The 18668-nt window shown below is 38.6% G+C and overlaps 2 protein-coding genes across 5 annotated transcripts; one reads left to right on the top strand and one right to left on the bottom strand.

Annotated features, from left to right (window-relative positions):
- Positions 1-4461: 4461 nt before the first annotated feature.
- Positions 4462-12322, bottom strand: pcyt1aa (phosphate cytidylyltransferase 1A, choline a). 4 transcript variants are annotated; one of them, XR_015096292.1, is made up of 10 exons: positions 12008-12322; positions 9992-10102; positions 8226-8325; positions 8006-8122; positions 7745-7896; positions 7573-7651; positions 7336-7478; positions 7066-7254; positions 6356-6475; positions 5653-5791 (listed from the first exon to the last, which is right to left on the bottom strand). XR_015096292.1 is itself a non-coding variant. In XM_086087088.1 (9 exons), the coding sequence occupies exons 2-9, from the start codon at positions 10100-10102 to the stop codon at positions 5570-5572; spliced, it is 1113 nt and encodes a 370-aa protein (XP_085943214.1). In that variant the 5' UTR covers positions 12008-12320; the 3' UTR covers positions 4462-5569. The 4 variants fall into 4 exon arrangements, 1 of the variants encoding a protein (XP_085943214.1); XR_015096293.1 differs by having other exon boundaries at positions 5762-5791; positions 6356-6873; positions 12008-12321; XM_086087088.1 differs by lacking the exon at positions 6356-6475 and having other exon boundaries at positions 4462-5791; positions 12008-12320.
- Positions 12323-14178: 1856 nt separating this feature from the next.
- On the top strand, positions 14179-17927 carry and3 (actinodin3). Its single transcript, XM_086087563.1, has 5 exons — positions 14179-14234; positions 14354-14417; positions 14518-14562; positions 16150-16289; positions 17195-17927. The coding sequence occupies exons 2-5, from the start codon at positions 14363-14365 to the stop codon at positions 17843-17845; spliced, it is 891 nt and encodes a 296-aa protein (XP_085943689.1). The 5' UTR covers positions 14179-14234; positions 14354-14362; the 3' UTR covers positions 17846-17927.
- Positions 17928-18668: the final 741 nt, after the last annotated feature.

The following is an 18668-nucleotide window of genomic DNA, read 5'->3' as shown; positions in this document are numbered from 1 at the left end:
ACTTTGAAACCCTAACCCTAGATTAAAACCCTACTTTGAAACCCTAACCCTAGTTTAAAACCCTACTTTGAAACCCTAACCCTAGTTTAAACCCCTACTTTGAAACCCTAACCCTAGTTTAAAACCCCACTTTGAAACCCTAACCCTTGTTTAAAACCCTACTTTGAAACCCTAACCCTGGTTTAAAACCCTACTTCGTAACCCTAACTCTAGTTTAAAACCCTACTTTGAAACCCTAACCCTGGTTTAAAACCCTACTTTGTAACCCTAACCCTAGTTTAAAACCCTACTTTGAATCCCTTACCCTAGTTTAAAACCCTACTTTGAAACCCTAACCCTAGTTTTAAACCCTACTTTGAAAGCGTAACCCTAGTTTAAAACCCTACTATTTTTTAACCCTAACCCTAGTTTAAAACCATACTTTGTAACCCTAACCCTAGTTTAAAACCCTACTTTTAAACCCAAACCTTAGTTTAAAACCCTACTTTGTAACCCTAACCCTAGTTTAAAACCCTACTTTGAAACCCTAACCCAAGTTTAAAACCCTACTTTGAAACCCTAACCCTAGTTTAAAACCCTATTTTGTAACCCTAACCCTAGTTTCAAACCCTACTTTGAAACCCTAACCCTAATGTAAAACCCTAGGGTTTCAAACTAGGGTTTTACTTTAGGGTAAGGGTTTCAAAGTTTCAAACTAGGGTTTCAAATTAGGGTTGGGGTTTCAAACTAGGGTTTTACATTAGGGTTAGGGTTTTAAACTAGGGTTTTAAATTAGGGTTAGGGTTTCAAACTAAGATTTTACATTAGGGTTAGGGTTTTAAACTAGGGTTTTACATTAGGGTTAGGGTGTAAAACTAGGGTTTCAAATTAGGGTTAGGGTTTCAAACTAGGGTAAGTGTTTCAAAGTAGGGTTTTACATCAGGGTTTGAAATTAGGGTTTTACATTAGGGTTAGGGTCTCAAACTAGGGTTTTACATTAGGGTTGGGGTTTCAAACTAGGGTTTTACATTAAGGTTAGGGTTTCAAACTAGTGTTTAAAATTAGGGTTTTACATTAGGGTTTCAAACTAGGATTTCAAATTAGGGTTAGGGTTTTAAACTAGGGTTTTACATTAGGGTTAGGGTTTCAAACTAGTTTTTACATTATGGTTGGGGTTTTAAACTAGGGTTTTACATTAGAGTTAGGGTTTCAAACTAGGGTTTTACATTAGAGTTAGGGTTTCAAATTAGGGTTAGGGTTTCAAACTAGGGTTTTACATTAGGGTTAGGGTTTCGAACTACGGTTTCAAATTAGGTTTGGGGTTTCAAACTAGGGTTTTACATTAGAGTTAGGGTTTTACATTGGGGTTAGGGTTTCAAACTAGGGTTTTACATTAGGGTTAGTGTTTTAAACTAGGGTTTTACATTAGGGTAGGGTTTTACATTAGGGTTAGGATTTCAAACTAGGGTTTTATATTAGGGTTTCCAAATAGGATTAGGGTTTGTTTCAAACTAGTGTTTTACTTTTGGGTAAGGCTTTCAAACTAGGGTTTCAAATTAGGGTTGGGGTTTCAAACTAGGGTTTTACATCAGGGTTTGAAACTAGGGTTTTATATTAGGGTTTCCAAATAGGATTAGGGTTTCAAACTAGGGTTTTACATTAGGGTTAAGGTTTCAAACTAGGGTTTTAAATTAAGGTTAGGTTTACAAACTAGGGTTTTACTATAGGGTTAGGGTTTCAAACTAGCATTTGAAATTAGGGTTAGGGTTTCAAACTAGGGTTTACTTTAGGGTTAGGGTTTCAAATTAGGGTTTTACTTTAGGGTTAGGGTTTCAAACTAGGGTTTCCAAATAGGATTAGGGTTTCAAACTAGGGTTTTACATTAGGGTTAAGGTTTCAAACTAGGGTTTCAAATTAGGGTTAGGGTTTCAAACTAGGGTTTTACTTTAGGGTTAGGGTTTTAAACTAGGGTTTTACATTAGGGTAGGGTTTCAAACTAGGGATTTACATTGTGGTTAGGATTTCAAACTAGGGTTTTATATTAGGGTTTCCAAATAAGATTAGGGTTTCAAACTATGGTTTTACTTTAGGGTTAGGGTTTCAAACTAGGGTTTCAAATTAGTGTTTCAAACTTTTGTTTTACATTAGGGTTAGGGTTTCAAACTAGGGTTTTATATTAGGGTTTCCAAATAACATTAGGGTTTCAAACTAGGGTTTTATTTTAGGGTTAGGGTTTCAAACTAGGTAGTTTGAAAACCCAACCCTTATTTGAAACCTTAGTTTGAAACCCTAATGTAAAACCCTAGTTTGAAACCCTAACCCTAGTTTGAAACCCTAACCCTAATTTGAAACCCTAGTTTGAAACCCTAGTTTGAAACCCTAACCCTAATGTAAAACCCTAGTTTGAAACCCGAACCCTAATTTGAAACCCTAGTTTGAAACCCTAACCCTTACGTAAAATCTTTGTTTGAAACCCTCACCCTCAAGCTGTGCATGGTTGTCTTGTGAAGATGTGAGAATGCCTTGCTGTTTCTTTTCTTTTATGTTTTTTCTTCTTCTTTTTTTGTTTGTAACAAAGATGTCTCCCAGCGAGAGTTTGTGTATGATAAATGAATAAATAAGCCACTGACTTCCGGGTTTCACACATCAGTGCCGTTTCCGGCCATTGCTGGCCGAATTTTTTCTCTCGCATGGATCGAATCACTCCGCTGGTATTGCGGTTTTATTAAACAAGTTTAATGTTGACGTTTTTTAATTTTGTGTCGCCAAGGAGCTAGGGGAGATGGATCATTTTGGTTGTGAAAGTGGACAATTTTAAAATTATTATTTGCAATGTTTATGAGCCAAATAGAACTGGACAAGCAAAAGAGCTATTTACTGATCTTTCCTGTAAGATGACTGACTTGAACAAAAAATACAGTGAAACTATTTTTGTTATTGGAGAAGACTGATGCTCCGCATGAAGAAATGGATCGGTTGCCTCCAAGAACTCTTTCATCTCTGGATAAACTCACTTAATTTTTATGTGAAAATCATCCTTTTTTAGATGCTTGGAGATTCATGAACCCTGATGTCAAAGACTACACGTAGAGCAACCCAAGTAGATGTTTTCAGTCAAGAATTGCTCTCTGGTTGTTATCCTCAAGTGGGTTACAGTTTATATCTGACGTTTTTCATGCTCATGCCCCGCTGTCTGATCATAAAGTAATACATTTGAAATTGGAGGGAAAAAATGTCGACATTCATTATGAGTCATTTTTAAAAGATGATGTCATTGCATAAATGCATAATGTTATTGTTTTATTTTAAGGTCCATATGTTAAATAAAGTTGGGGGGCGGGGGGTTCAAAAAAATATTTTCAATGTCACTCGATAGCATTTGGTAAGTCTGTAAGAAAATACAAGCTACATACTTCTAAAAAGGTTACTGTGGAAAAAAAAAAAAGAAGAGTTACTGTGTATGTCCGGCTTTTGTTTGTGTCGCAAATTGGTTTGCGGCCTGACTAGCTAGTTAGAAGTATGGTGGCCGTTTGAGGGAGAGACATTTACAAAAATAAATAAATAAATAAACTTGTCGAAATGCTACATCTAGTTTCTACTTTCATTGACAGCAATGTGTGAAAAATGTTTGCATGTAACAAAGTCTACCCATTTTAGATTTATTCTACCGTTTAAAGGTTTGGGGTCTCTCAAAAAATATAATTGAAAGAACGTACATGTGTTGTTGATTGTAGATTATGTAAAATTATAGGCTATTAGTAAACATTACAATTTGATATACTGTATACATTTGACAATATTCATTAACTATCTGCTTCATTAACTAATTAACATTTATATTTTGTAATAGCAAAACGTGAGAGTGGTGTAGAATTCGAGTGCAGCAGATAGTTGAAAATGAGTTTATGCGTTCAGGTTTCCATCTGTTCTTCTTTTGCGAGGGGACTCCGCCGCTGTAGGTGGCGGTATACACCATAGAGATGTGATCCACCAGTAATATAAAAGAAGAAGACTGCAGGAAGCAACTGCACCATGTGATGACGTCGTATAAGTTTTCTTTTGTAATTTTTGATAAACCGTAGCGTTGCTTTTTCTGTTTTTCATCTAAAATAGCATTAATATTCGCTTATTTAATTAATTCCGAAAATATTTCTGTTTCGTCCCCCCCAAACATACCTTACTTTATCGTCTGGCCTTGCTTTGGGACTACAAACGTACGTCTGAAGTAATATCCTGTCTTGCCATCTTTTATTTGCAAAACCTATTTCCATCGCCAAAATTCGTATTTTCCTTTTTTTCTATACGCTTCAAAATCCACCCCCTCTAAGCGTAAAAACTTTTTTTCTTTTTGAGCCCTTTTTCGTATTTCTCGCGTTTCAATTCAGTTTTATTTTCGCATTTCTTGAAAATTCGAATAAAAATGGATGGATGGAAACCCAATATCAAGTGACAGTGCATTTCAAAGCCATATAGAACAAAGCGTGAAAGTTTGAGATTTATTTTTAAACTCGTACTGTTGTCTTTGTAGCAGAATCCCTATCAACAAAACAAATGTGCTACTTGTGGTCGGAATTAGAAGGCTGCGAAGAGGAAAAACGTGGTATGGCTAATTTTGTGGTCGAGGGGGAGGTCGAGGGGATCTGCGCGATCGTGTTGTCTTTTCTTGGATCATTGTAATATGACAATCAGTGAGTCTTCAACAAATCTAGTCCTGGGCACAATAAGACATAAAAAACAAATTAATTGTCACATGGCCAACACGTTTAATAATACTTTGATCCCATTTTACTCTTTCCAATTCTTACATGGAGGGCCTTGATGATCCCCAAACAGTAAAATGAACAAAGATTAAAATACACTTAAAAAACAAACAAACATGTATACTTGCATCGAAGCGGTGGCTGACAACTGACCACTGGAGCCGCTGACATTAGTCATCACAATGAGACAAAACACTTTTAATAAGACACCCTCGACACAAGCGAAATGATTATTCCAGTAGCAAACGTGATCCTGATTTGTTAACGTGATCTTGATTTGTTAGAGTGGAAGTCACAACAATAGGTACACATGTGCATTTTAATGAAGATGCCTGTCCATTTTTGGTGCAACTTGTACTGTATTGGGTCACATTAGACAAACAGGTGTGGCTAAAGTTATGACCAGTTAGTGTGGACAGGATTTTTTTTGCTCATGTGCCATGATCACACTTGATATATTTTTAGAACACAAGACAGGACATGCTCAGATATTTGAAGCAGCTGAAAAAATTTGTTTTTTTGCTCATAGGGGAAACTAGGAGGACAAAGAAAAACTGCATGGACGAGCTGTAAATTAACATTAAAAGGACTGTGGCTCCATAGATGAAAGTAAGTTACCCTAAAAGTGAGTTAATAAAGTCAACATTTCTCATGATGATGATCACGAGGCCATCTTACAAACGTAATAAACTAGTGCACAAAAATAAGAAAATAAAAGTATACAAACAGGTGACAAGTGCTCAATTTGGACAACAGAAAGAACAGAACCAGGTGCTCGAGGGAAAACTAAACAAGAAAACCAAAGTAAAATTGGCCGGGTGGGGCCGCTGTTAGTTGTCGTCATCTTCGTCGTCATCCTCCTCGCTGATGAGGTATCCCCGCGCGCCGCTGTGGTGAGCCGATGGCGAGGGGGGCGGGGAGGTCTTGTTGAAGAAAGGCAGGCGGAAGGTGGGCGAGGGCGAGCGCTCCTCGCGGGCGGGGCTGCTGCTGGGGCTTTGGCGGGGGCTGATGGCTTGCAGCATGCGACCTTTGCCCTCCTTCAGCATGTGCTTCTGTTTACAAACATAACAGAGTGTCTTCTAGTAACATTAAGATGATATATTTCAGTACACTGTAGTTTTTTTCTTGAGAGACTATGGATGAATTGGAATCATTTTATATGGGAAAAAAAAGTGTATTTATTCATGGGATTTCACGGTAGATTATTATATTGCAATTCCATTCCTAAATGTTGAAATAACTGCTTCATAGAATTAGTGACGGGAAAATGATGCTTCATGAAGCACTTGCGTTATTTTTTTTACTCCTCTAGATGGTGCTCTTGGATTAAAGATAAAGGCTAATGCAATTGAACTGTATTCAATTTCCACTGCATCTTTAAACCAAGGAGTGCCATCTAGAGGTGTCAAAAATATTACATACTTCATGAAGCTTCATTTGTCCATTACCAGTTAGTGGTATCATGAAAGAAAAAAAAATATTCGCACTAAGTCACTGTTTTGCTCAATATGTTTGTTCACGCAAAAAGCAGTTTTTGGGCAAAGCGGCTGAATTCCCTAAAACTTATGCTATGTACTTCTATTCATTACTAGAGAACGGAAAAAAGTAGAATCAACCTTTTGAGTTGAACGCCCAAACAGTCTGTGAGGTGCAGGTATTATTCTGTCCACTTGGGGTCGCCATCCTCATGTTCTACTGTAGCATCTGTGACTTTAAAGGCATGGTCTAAAGTTTTTCTGTTGATGTTTGTAAACACAACATTCAAAATTGACATTCAAAGAAGCAGCCAACAACCAGGAATGAGCGTGAAAGCAGCCCACCAATCAGGAGCATGCGTTTGCACAGCAAAATTTGCATATCGTCACTCTTCTGTGAAAAACACTTAGGTCCTTTTTTTTTTTTACGTTTTTGGGATGTCTGCATTCAGTTTCATCCCATAAACGTAAAAATGTAAAAAAATGACAAAAATGGACATAAGTATTTTTCAAAGGACAGCGACGATATGCTACTGAGAGTAGCTTGTCTCCGTAGCTCGGCTGGAAGAAAAACGTTGAATCTCCGCCCAGAAACATCTCGAACAGACCAAAAGAAATCCTTCGAACCATACCTTTCAGTGCGCATAGCTTTAAGGAGCCTGGTGAGTGACATGGGTGTCAGTGAATGAGAATGTGGCAAAAAAGCAGAAGTCATCGCTTCGGTTACTGTATTTTTTGCATGACAGTGTTAAAGAAAGAAAACCGCCTCTGCTTTCCTAATTTCTATCAGCCGGCTTCCATTGCAATGTTTTTCTTGCCGTGTCATCAAAAAGAACACCCGACGTTCTCACCAGCGCGCCCTCGGGCCCAAACATCTGCAAGAAGTTGCCGATAAACTCCCGGGACTTCTCCTCCCACTTCTGGATGAGGTCGATGCTCTTCTCCTCCACCTTCAGGACAAACTCTTTGCTCTTCTCCTCCACATCTCGTACCTTCCTCTTCACCTTATCCACGCGCTCCTGCAGGTGGTACTTTTTCTCCTGGGGAACGAGCAAACACGATCACGTACGCGTCCGCGCTCCCGCCTGACGGATTGTGAACGTGCCGAGCGTTTTTCTTACGTTGATGAAGCTGACGTTGAGTTCCTTGGCCGTGTAGCCCCGCTGCAGGTTGCGCCGGACGTACAGGTCGTAGTCGCGGACGATGCGCGTGATGATGTCGGAGGTGGAGATGCCTTCTGTCCGCTGGGTGGGCGCAAACATGCCTGCGCGTTGGATGATAGCATCGTGTAAACAAACTCAGCCATTTTGTTGAGGCAACTGGGGTCACAGGTTCTGGGTTCGAATCTCAGCTCCTACCTGCTTCCTTGATGTGCTTATACACGTCATCGCTGCCTGCAGAGGAGTAGGGGATGTCGTCATGGGCCACAAAGTCAATCTGGGGGGGGGGTTGATCGACAACGGATTCAGACCTAAAAATAAAATACAAAACGGCAAGGTGACAGGTTCGAAGGTCCTCTCATCCACTCACGCGGTGTTTGGCGAGGAACTCTGGCGATAGCGTCCAGGGGGCGTTGCGCACCACTTCGTCCACGTAGCGGCAATGTCGGATGGCGTCGTAGCGCTCGTCTTCATTCATGACTGTGAAGCCCTTTAACTTGTGCGTCAGGTCGTCGCTGCACACTTCAAACACAAACCAAAAAAAACAAACACTTGTGCCCATTTTCTGGCATGTTTATGTTTAAATCAGTAATTAGGGATTGCCGATTTTCAATTTTAATTTCGCACTTACCTCCGACTATGAGGTGTGTGTTTGGGAAGAGGCATTTCGCCTGCATTAGAGCCCGGGCATGTCCTGAGTGGAAAACGTCAAAGATGCCGTCTGCGTACACTCGCACCGGCCTTTCCGCTGAATCGACAGAAAATAGCATGGATGGTGAATTCTGTTGACGTGCGATGAAACGACGCGGTGGAAGTGGAAGACACGATCCAACAATGGCGGTTTGACTCACGCCGCGTTCCCCGTTTGGCCTCCTCCATGTTGACCCTCTCGTACGGTCGCGCATTGGCTGGCACCAGCTCGTCGGCGAAAGGCGCAGGGTGCTTCAACCCCTGAGGGAGCCCCACAAGCGGCACGAAAGGTTACGGAGCGCTCAAGGGCCTGCACAGCTGCTTATACGTTATATAATGTTTAGAATAATAGACAGTATACACTATTGATCAAAAGTTTGGGGTCACACAGAATATGTTCTGATTTGTTGTGCATCATGATTTCATGCTTTAATTCATTTAGTGGTTCCTGGTGTGCACTCAATGCCACCAGGGGGCAGTATAACACATCAAGGCTTACTAAATGAGGGAGTTGAAACAGAAGAAGACGTAACAACTAAGCTAGAGTAATATTTGGTTTTTAGCCAAGGCTAAAGAAAATGTGCGTGGGTGTTTGTCTAAAGGATTTAAAATACTACGCCAACACTAGTTTTGTTAGCCCATCTATTGCGTTTTGCATTGAGTGTTAGCATTAAGCTAGCAGACTCTCATAAGACATGGTTTGGTTAAAAACACATGCAATTCTCTTTCTTTTATGTTTCTTTTCGCAGTAAACTGGGGGTGAACATAAACAACTTGGAAGAAAGCACTTTGCCTTTGAATAATTGTTCACTAGCTGCCATTGTAACCAAAGCTAGCAGTGCTAAGTCAAAATTTTGCTCGCAAATCCAGAAACAACTAATTACTTGGTGTGTTTTCAAAACAACCAAACAATGTGGCGTTAAAAATAGCACAAACTAGCTTAAGGCTAATTTTAAATGGAAAATCCCATTGACATGCTAACGGTTAACATTGATAGTTGCGGATTTGCATAAATTTACTGTAAAACTAAACACACAATTAGTAACTCACAGTAGGTTTATGCTAAAACTAAACATAAAACACAGCTTATTACTTGCTGTGTTTTACAAACGAACAAGTGCGATGCTAATTCTATCTTAATGCTCATTTAAAATAAAAAATGCCATTGAAATGCTAATAGACAATTTTGATAGTTGCTGATTTAGTGCCCTATTACTGCTAGAGCGCAAATCGAGTAAAAATAAATAAATAAATAAATAAACTAGTGATGGCGTGTATCTTGAAAAACTTGCAAGTCAGGTCACTCGTATGTCGATATCTGTATACAGGTGCATGTCAAAGAATTAGCATTTCGGCAAAAAGTTCACTTATTTTAGTAGTTGAAAGAGTGAATCCATCACATTTTGTGTGTGTGTGTTTTTTTTTCTAATGGAATATTCTAATTTCTTGAAGTTGGTCTCAGATATTGCACTGTTGTGTTGATTCTATACAAAAATAATAGAAAATTAAATTTCCTACAATATTGTGTGTGTATTTCCTCAAGTGCAGACAGTTCATGAAAAGTAATATAAACATTTCCAATGGCCAAACAAGCCCAGTGCTCCTTTGCTGTTGTCAAAACTCATTCACTGCCTTGGACAAATCCACTTGTGTCAATCATGTTTTTTCAACAGGACGGGTGGGGGGAGCGTCTGATTCTGCTCACCATAAATGTCAAACCTGGAAACAAATTTACTAATGCACAACCACCAGTAGATGGCACCGTGGGAGGAACGGCTCCATGTTGTGCAACTTACCAATATAATCATTGAGCACGTCTTGAAAATGTCAGGCCGGCAGCGAATGAGTTTTCATTGTGCAACACCGATACACAAGTTGTCAACAAGTGTACCCCCGTGACATGCACACGCACACGGTGCCGACTCACCACAGTGCATCTGGGGATTTTCCCAATCCTTTCTCCCACCTCGTTGTCCACATTGGAGACGTCTCGTTTCCTCTTTCTGGACTGCAGCGTGGGGGCGTTGGTGCTTTGCATCTGAGTCAAAGGTGAAGACAAACGAGCATGACAGCTGCTCCGAGCCGGAGCCAGAAGAGAGCGGCGGCCGGCTAATGTCGCATGCGGTATTGACGCAGCGCAAAGTCAGCAGGGCCGGCATATGAGATGCTTATTGACTTCAGATGACCTCGTTACGTTACTGGCTGTCAGCTGAGCGGCTTGTTTGCAATACATTGCATTGAGGCCCCTTGACTGTCCTTTTCCTCGACTACACTTAATATACAACAAGCCAAGATTCAAACCCAGAATTTCTGCAGCGCGTGAGGCAGACCAGCTTCTTTTGTTAAAGGCCGATCCCAGACACACGACAAACAATGCTCGAGGCCCTCGGAAGAAGAATTTGTTATTTTTAAACACCCAGTAAGCGGGATTCCTTCGGCTTCATGCCGAGTGAACACTGCAGCTGTGCGCATTATATAAAAGCCTGCGCAATTCGGCCGCCATTTCATCATACTTGCTGCTATAATAGGACAGGAGCCACAAGACCTGTTTAACCACATGCTGTTTAACCGCATGTTCAACCCTTTCATTCGGAATATCACTCTCAGGGAGAATTCCACCAAACAAGGATTTACTTAGTAACCGTACGAGAGGGTGCAAGATTGCATTATGTGTCAGATTCAAAACTCATTGACAGTATTTTTTTAAGAGAAAAGATTATTAAAAATTAGGGGTGTCAGGCGATTACATTTTTTAATTGTAATTAATCGCATGACTTAAATAGTTAACTCATGATTAATCACAAATTTTATATTTGTTTTAAATGTACAATAACAAAGTCTAGGTTTTCATACTCTTGTTAACAAAAGTGGAAAAAAATGTGAAACTAACAGAAATAGTTCAAATTAATTTTTTGACGTCTATAGCCGTCAATGGCAGTGAATGAGTTAAGCTTATTATTTAACCAAAAGTGGTACCAGGGCTCCTTCTCGTGGTACCCAAACGAATCACTGAATTAAATTAACTCTGCAGCATGTTACAGTGTCTTAAACTTTTTTTTTAAGCCAATATGGTCTATTTGTATAGTACTTTGTTTCGGAACTTTTAGTACAATATTATATTTGCATTTAAACTTTTAGAACTGTTTATCAGAGGTTTTATTTAAATGCCATGTTTCAATTTGATTGTGCAAAATATTTTTATTAATTGAATCATTACTTGATTATATTCTAAACCTTAAAACCTGCCTCTTTTTTTACTGTACACTTAAAAACAAATCACTTTATTACAACATATATGAAACTAATTTGTGGAGGTGCAGCAATTAATAAACAACTAATCAATTATGAAAGTAATAAAATTACTTTTACAACCAAGTCATCATTTATATTCCATGTTTAATTTAAAATTGTCAAAATCCTTGGCATTTCAGCCTCTAAACATAAAATATTCTTAGATTTATGTAATCCGCCATCAAAGTAGACCGTTTATCTTTGTGGGGGGTTAATTTGCAAACATTCGTTTTTTTACTTCGGAAAACAATAATCAACCAATATATAATTTTTTGTTTACACATTTTCGGCACTGTCAATTTGAAATAAAGTCCCGTTTTGGAACAAAAGGATGGAAATGAAACAATTTTAAAGAAAATCGGATTCATCGATTAATCAACAAAATAATAACCTACTATTCTCCCAAATTATGGAATGCACTTCAATTTGAGCTGAGAGCTGCCTCTTGTGTAGAAAGCATTTGTGCAGGCTATTTTAAAAACTTCTCAAGGTGAAAATCAACTGGAAGGCTGCCCAAAAGCAACTGACAGCATAATCAGTGACACTGGTTGAGCAGCTTTAAATCTGCTAGTTCTCTCTTCGAGCAACACATCAACTTAACGTGCTAACAATTTCACGTACAGTAGTTTCGATCTGTTAAATGTTTACTTACTGTTCACTTTTGTCCGGTGTGCTACTTGTTGGTTTGTCGGTGCCCCCTCCCCTCGCAAGGCTAGCTACCTGGCTAACTGTAAGGGAGATCGCTAACTACCGTCGACTACAAGCTCAATGCTAGCTGCCAACTTCTTTGGCTTGTTAGCTAACCGGGTACAAGTTGAAACAACCCCCCGGCGGCGTGGTGTTACGCCCTGGTGCTCGCTGTGCTAGCCGTGGAACAGAGCACAGAGCAAGGGGAGACAGCAGAGCAGTGACAGATTGTACTACAACGCTGACAGGTCAACAATTCGGGAACTACAAAAGTGGAACAGCCTGTAGGCGGAAGGGATTTGGGGAGATGTACATTTCCGGTTGTCTGTTGAGGCGGTGCTGCCACCTAGCGGAGTCATACTGAAATTGTCGTTTTATTACGCTGGACAATATAATTTTTTATTCAGAGATGGCTTTGTGTGTGTGCCTCTCTAAAAACGTGTTTTTGACGCTGATTTAAATTGTCTTTACTTTTTGTAACTCAACTCCACTTTATTTATAAAGCACTTTAAAACAAGCATTGCTGTATACAAAGTGCTGTATATGGAACAGAAATCCGTCATGCAGTAAAGATAAGTAAACCAAAAAAACAAAACAAATATTTTAAGTAAGTATACAAATACATAAACTTTATATCAATAAATTAATGACAAGATGAATTAATAGTTATGATGTTTCAGAAAATATTCCACCTGTTGCTGAACGGACCAAACCCTTAATTAATCAATTTTATTATTGTTATTATTATTATTATTATTAGAAACTGCTGCAACACCTCGAAAGGATATGTTATCTTGTTTTTATTTTTATTTTACAAAGATAGTAAATTTTTGATTTACAATAATTTAATTGAGCTATTCTTTGATGAAATAAAATAATTCTGAATAAAATAAATGAATACATTTTAATTATCAAATTTGGGGAGGAAAAAACATACACTTATATAGCTTGCAATAAAACAGCCGTTCTCTGCAAAGATTTGTGTACATTCTTTGATAAACATGATTTCTCACATGAAAGTAAATGATGACAAGATAAGTAAATACAATTAAAAATGTCACTGATGGTGTAGTGCTATACTGGCCTAATAATGATAAACATTTTCAGCAGCGCAGTGGAAAAAGTGGTGAGAACGTCTTCCTCATAGATGAGGGGTACCATGTTCGAATCTCAGCCCAGTCCTTCTGTGTTGAAGACAGTATATTAGTAGTGCTATTACAATGGTAAGGAGTAATTTCACTTGAAGATCAAAAAAAGCACGTCAAACATAACTGGTAGCTGTGTTGTAGGTACTCGAACCCTTCCATTTTTTTGTCATCTGCACAGACAATTACGGAGTAATGTTAACCATTAGCCACCTGGCAGAACACCTTGAGACTTGCCGTCTCCTTGTTATGCTCCTTGATTGCAGCTTTGCTGGTTTGAAAGTGGAAATTACAAAGGAACAGTCAAGGAAAATAGTCTTAAAAATTCTCAATAAAAAAGTTTTTTTTAAGTTTTTTTCACTGGCCGTATTACTTCTAATAGAATCCTTGGGGGCTACATTAAATATGAATGTAAAAAAAAATATGAACAAAAAAACAGTATCATGAATATGTTTTGGGCCTTTTATAAGTGTTTTTCTAATGTTTTATTTGTTTTTAGAACTGTATGACAGACTGGACTTTTTTTCATGTCTCATGTTGTAATGATATAATCCATTTCTTATTTATTTTTTGGAAACCTTTGTACAACAACTCTCAGACTGGTTCTGATGTAGGCTACTAAATTCCCGCATACTTCTCCAAAGACCTAAACAGTAGTTGGCTGTACTTCCCCTCTATTTTTTGACCACCTGTTTTGAGACAGGGGTTAATTTTTACCTCTTGGGCATGTTTTGTCAAGAAAGACTCCACAATAGGATGGCTCATGTTCTCATATTTTGCATATTCGAGCCATACGACAAAATTGGAATCAAGATTCTAACCACATGTCAAGGCAATTGGATTTAGAGCCAAGAACTGTATATTTAGAAGCTAATTTCATCTGAAGTTTCTCTTTTCCATCAAAGCCCCTCCACATCTCCGAAGACGCAAGAGGGCTGGAGTTGTGTCTTCTTGCTGCTTAGTGGCCAATGAGCTGCAGTGTTGATAATAGTATTTACCAACAGTTACAGTATGACGAGGAGCAGATGAGGGGAGCTACAGCAGCAGGTGAGCATGCTCCGTTGTTTGTCATTATGTTTGTACTGGCGGTTGACATTCGCGGCATATATTGTTTGTGTACCTGCATGTCAATTTGGGGACATTTTTGCATGATGCTTCCCTTGCAGACGCCAAGGATGAGTTCTCAGGTGTCCCTGTTCACGGTGCTTTGCTGCCTGTTGGTCATGCCAGGTCTGTTTGAAAATATATGTCAAATTATTCGGGTAACTTTTTCTTTCATTATGTCTGTATTTTTATTTAATATAATTATGAATCTTCTAACCTCCTCCAGCTTTATTAGAAGCATCATCCCTGTTGAGAGTAAAGAATCCTGCAGGTATTTTGTCTTGATCTTACATTCTAATGAACATATTTTTGGAAGAGAGCTGCATTTTTTTCCTACATAAAAGACGTACTGGAATAAATATTATTAGTACAGTTTGACTGAATAATATTTAGCCTAACTGACTACTACTAAATTGAGAGTTTCTGGGTTTGAATCTTGGCTCAGACACTCCTGTGTGGAGTTTGCATATTCTCCAAAAACATGCATGTTAGGTTGATGACATTGTAAAGTGAATTCAGAGATTATGTTTAAAAATTACGGACATTATGATTTATTTATTTATGTATTTATTTATATATTTATTCATGTATTTATTTTGGTGGGGTGGGGCAAAAAAGGTGCCGTGTGCCGAGTGATGCCGTTGGGCGTTCAGCATGAGTCCTCCACTCGCCCGCTAAATAATTTCTATCACTACAACATGCAGTTAGCTAGCTAGCTAGCTAGCTATGCCTACACCCTGAAAATGCATCTTCCCTGGATAACACAATTTACAGAACAGCTTGGTGTCATTTCCAACTGAGGAAGTGATGACCGAGAGGAGCCCAGAAGCCTGTTAGCTTGCGAGCTAGCTGGTGGCTAGCGCATCTCTTGTCAAGACGTAGAAGCAACAAACCGAGTAGGATATATTCCAGCCACAGAAGTCCTTAAACAGAAATATTTTTGCAGTTCAAACATATAGGCAGGGTTGGGAGGGTTACTTTTAAAATGTATTCCGTTACAGTTACAAATTACCTGCTAAAAAATTTAGTTAGTAACGTAATCCAAGTACCATAATATTAAAGTAATGTAACTTGATTACTTTGAATTACTCCAATACCGAGTATGCTCATGAAGATAGATAGATAGATAGATAGATAGATAGATAGATAGATAGATAGATAGATAGATAGATAGATAGATAGATAGATCTAATGAGGTGTAACTCACATTATGGTTGTAGGCTAGCGGGCTAGCTAGCAAAAAGCTACAGCGCGTAGCTTTCGCTCTGAGTAAATTCCAGTGAATACCGATCGCCATTTCCTCCTCCCGTCCGTGAAGCTTTTTCAAACTGCCCGCGTGTGGAGGTCACGACTAGTCCCCACCTCCCCGACATGTAGCAACGGTCATGTAGCGCTCTCTCTCTCATCGTAGAAATTGTAATCCCTCGAAGTAATCTCCATTTTTAATAATTGTACCTGTAATCTGATTACATCTTTTTTCCTGTAACTGTAAGGGAATACAGTTAAAAAAAATTTTATCTGATTACGTAACGGCGGTACGTGTATTCCGTTACTCCCCAAGCCTGCATATAGGGATGTTTAAGCAAATGAAAGTTGCTAGCTAGAGAAAGTTAGCTTTCATTTCTCAGTTCAAAGTAGTGGTATTTGATTTATATAGTTGACAGCAGGGCGTGTGCCTAATCTGGTTGTGGTAAATCTATGTTCTGGGGTTTACTGCATTAAGGTAATTTTGATTCACTCTATCGTGGATCTTGAGTAGTCACCATTTGGATTTCATAAGCACATTTTATAAAAACATTTCATAGATACTGACTGAATTTCCCCCTTCTTTTCCTGTGTTCTTTTACATAAAATCCAGTGAGCATTGATTCAGCCAAAGCGCACGACTTCTTGACTAATACCCGACCCAAGAGGAACGTAGACCCAAAATGGTACCGAGGAACGCCTGACTTTCAGTCATACTACCATTTCTACAACAGCATCGGACACATTGAAGGAGTAAGTCTTTAAAGTTGCAATATGGAACTTTTTCCCCCAAAATAAATTTACAATAAGCTTTTTATTTGACCATTTATGACTGAAATGCCTTCTAATTAGTAGATTAACACCTTAGCTGTTCACAATAGGTACTCCTGCAAGTCTCTGGCCAATAGTTTTCAGACTGGATTCGGGTTAGAATTTCCCGCCCCCTGTCTGCGGATGTGACGTAATGTGCGTGGTGTGTATGTGAAGAACGATATCTGCAGTTTCATTTTTTGTCAGCAGGTGGCAGTAGCGATTCGAAATTGAATATTCTAGTAGCTTTAAATGAGTGGAAATAAATATGTATTAAGATCAAGGTTATTTTAGTTAACTAAAACTAACGAAACAACAAAAATAAAAAAATAATATTTAGTTAACAGAATAAAATAAAAATGCTTTTTTTTTTAACGAAAACTAACTGAAACTAACTAAAATCATAGCAAAAATGTCCTTTGTTTTAGTCTTTGATAATCAACTTAATGCATGAGCCTTTGGGGATGATTTATTTTGATATTAACCGGAATAAGGAATTTGATAGTGTGTCACACAAAAGCGATGTAATCTAGCAGCAACCAATAGAAAAGCACCTTCAGATGACGTTGCTCCCATGGTGTTTTTTAAATATTGCGCACAAGTAATACACTTTTTTTTTTACAAACTAAAACTAATACTGAAACTAACTAAAACTAAACTAAAACAGCATTTATGAAATAACTAATAAAAACTAACAGAACCACCCTGAAAACTAATTAAAACTAACTATAAAAAAAAAAAAAAAAACTCAAAACGAAATAAAAACTAACTAAAATGAAAAATTCCAAAACTATAATAACCCTGATTTAAGACCTGAGCCTTTTCAAATGTTTTTCTGTTTCTCTTAGATCTATGAGATAGACAGAATCAGGATGTTGTATCAGCAAATGCGCCACTTGGAGCTCACGTATGGCCCAGATGCCTCCAGTTACCAAAGTATCTTGGGTGTGGAGACCACCACTGCAGCACCCGCTACCACCACCCAGCCTCCCACCAGCCCCGCTTCCACAACGGACCCTCTGGAGCATGCTCGGAAGATCTACCTGTGCCACCCCAAGGACCCTCTGTGCAAACCTCAGATTGTCTACATGCCGACCGGGGCTGTCTTGGTGCTGTGCGACCCGCGACACAACCCCGCCTGTAAAACGAAGACCGAGGAGGACATAAAAGCTGATGCTCCTCCTGAAGCCTCCTCTGCTCCTAAAAAGTCAGCTTCCCCTCCACCTCCTCCCATCATTGTTAAGCCTATGGAGTATGATTGCGACCCTTACTGGGACCCCGACTGCCTCATTGACCAACTGCTGCGTCCCGCCCAAGACACCACCAAGACAGTGGTACCCGTACATGAGAAGGTGAAAGAGGAAGAAGCAAAAGCTAAAGAAAGTGTCCCTGTGGAAACCGCTAAGGAGACATCACACTCTTTCTTTGACCCGTATGATTTTAAACGAGACCTTTATGACCCCTTCCGCTATGCCAATCCAGCACCTGTTCAGGAATAAGGGGAATCGCTGCAAAATTCTTGTCCATATTGAAATAATTGTTCACCAAGAGTGCATTATTCTTTGTGTGTGTGTTTTTTAAAGCAAGTCTTTACTGCCTGATTGTGTTTGTTTGATCGGCAGGCACAATAATATTGAAGCATAAATACAAAAAATTACTTTCTGAATTCCTGAGTGTTCCTTGTGCTTGTCTTTGCAGTTGAGTAATTTCAACCCATAAAGGAGATCAGGCTTCCTGATTTAGTCAAAATAAAAATAAAAAACATCATATTTGATCAGTTTCTTATAGAACACATACAAACCATATTAATATTAATTGCCATTATACCCAAAAAATCTGAAAACAAAGAACAAGAGTTCTATAAAGATTTGTAATTTTATTAGAATAACATTAACAACAATTTTGGATGCAGGGCAATGGATGCAATATGTGAACCACACGAGAAACTAATGACATGCAACCTACAACCTGCCATGCAAATGAAAATCACATAACATAAACTCTAAAAGCAGGTGGGTCGAAAATAACCCTATATGGGTCGGTCAAACATGGAACACTACTTGTGTCAATGGCACCCAAATTTCAAGTACTTGCACAAAAAATATTGATTTGTGGCCACTATTCAACCTACAAATTAGCATTTTGAGTGCACGTTATATCTATTTTGGCCATGATACTTATAATAAAGATAACTATTTTTATTTTGTGCACGTAACATCTATTTTCATATTTTGTGGTCAAATTAGTATTAACTATTAAGTATTAATGTATACGTATTTATTTTCTACCATACGGATAAAACTTGTGCATAAAATGATCATT

The sequence above is a fragment of the Leptonotus elevatus genome, chromosome 1 (genome assembly GCF_054856555.1).
Source record: "Leptonotus elevatus isolate MCC_2025b chromosome 1, RoL_Lele_1.0, whole genome shotgun sequence".
Classification (NCBI taxonomy): domain Eukaryota; kingdom Metazoa; phylum Chordata; class Actinopteri; order Syngnathiformes; family Syngnathidae; genus Leptonotus; species Leptonotus elevatus.
The sequence above is the reverse complement of the archived record's forward strand: the minus strand, read 5'-3'. Positions and strand labels throughout refer to the sequence as shown.

Excerpts from the sequence above, each read along its gene's own strand:
- and3 (XM_086087563.1), top strand. The coding sequence starts at position 14,363 with ATGAGTTCTCAGGTGTCCCTGTTCACGGTGCTTTGCTGCCTGTTGGTC. Across the intron at positions 14,418-14,517 it reads CTGCCTGTTGGTCATGCCAG|CTTTATTAGAAGCATCATCC; the intron begins GTCTGTTTGAAA and ends AACCTCCTCCAG. Across the intron at positions 16,290-17,194 it reads GCATCGGACACATTGAAGGA|ATCTATGAGATAGACAGAAT; the intron begins GTAAGTCTTTAA and ends TGTTTCTCTTAG.
- pcyt1aa (XM_086087088.1), bottom strand. The coding sequence starts at position 10,102 with ATGCAAAGCACCAACGCCCCCACGCTGCAGTCCAGAAAGAGGAAACGA. Across the intron at positions 8,326-9,991 it reads AAATCCCCAGATGCACTGTG|GGGTTGAAGCACCCTGCGCC; the intron begins GTGAGTCGGCAC and ends GGGCTCCCTCAG. Across the intron at positions 7,255-7,335 it reads TCAACGTCAGCTTCATCAAC|GAGAAAAAGTACCACCTGCA; the intron begins GTAAGAAAAACG and ends CTCGTTCCCCAG.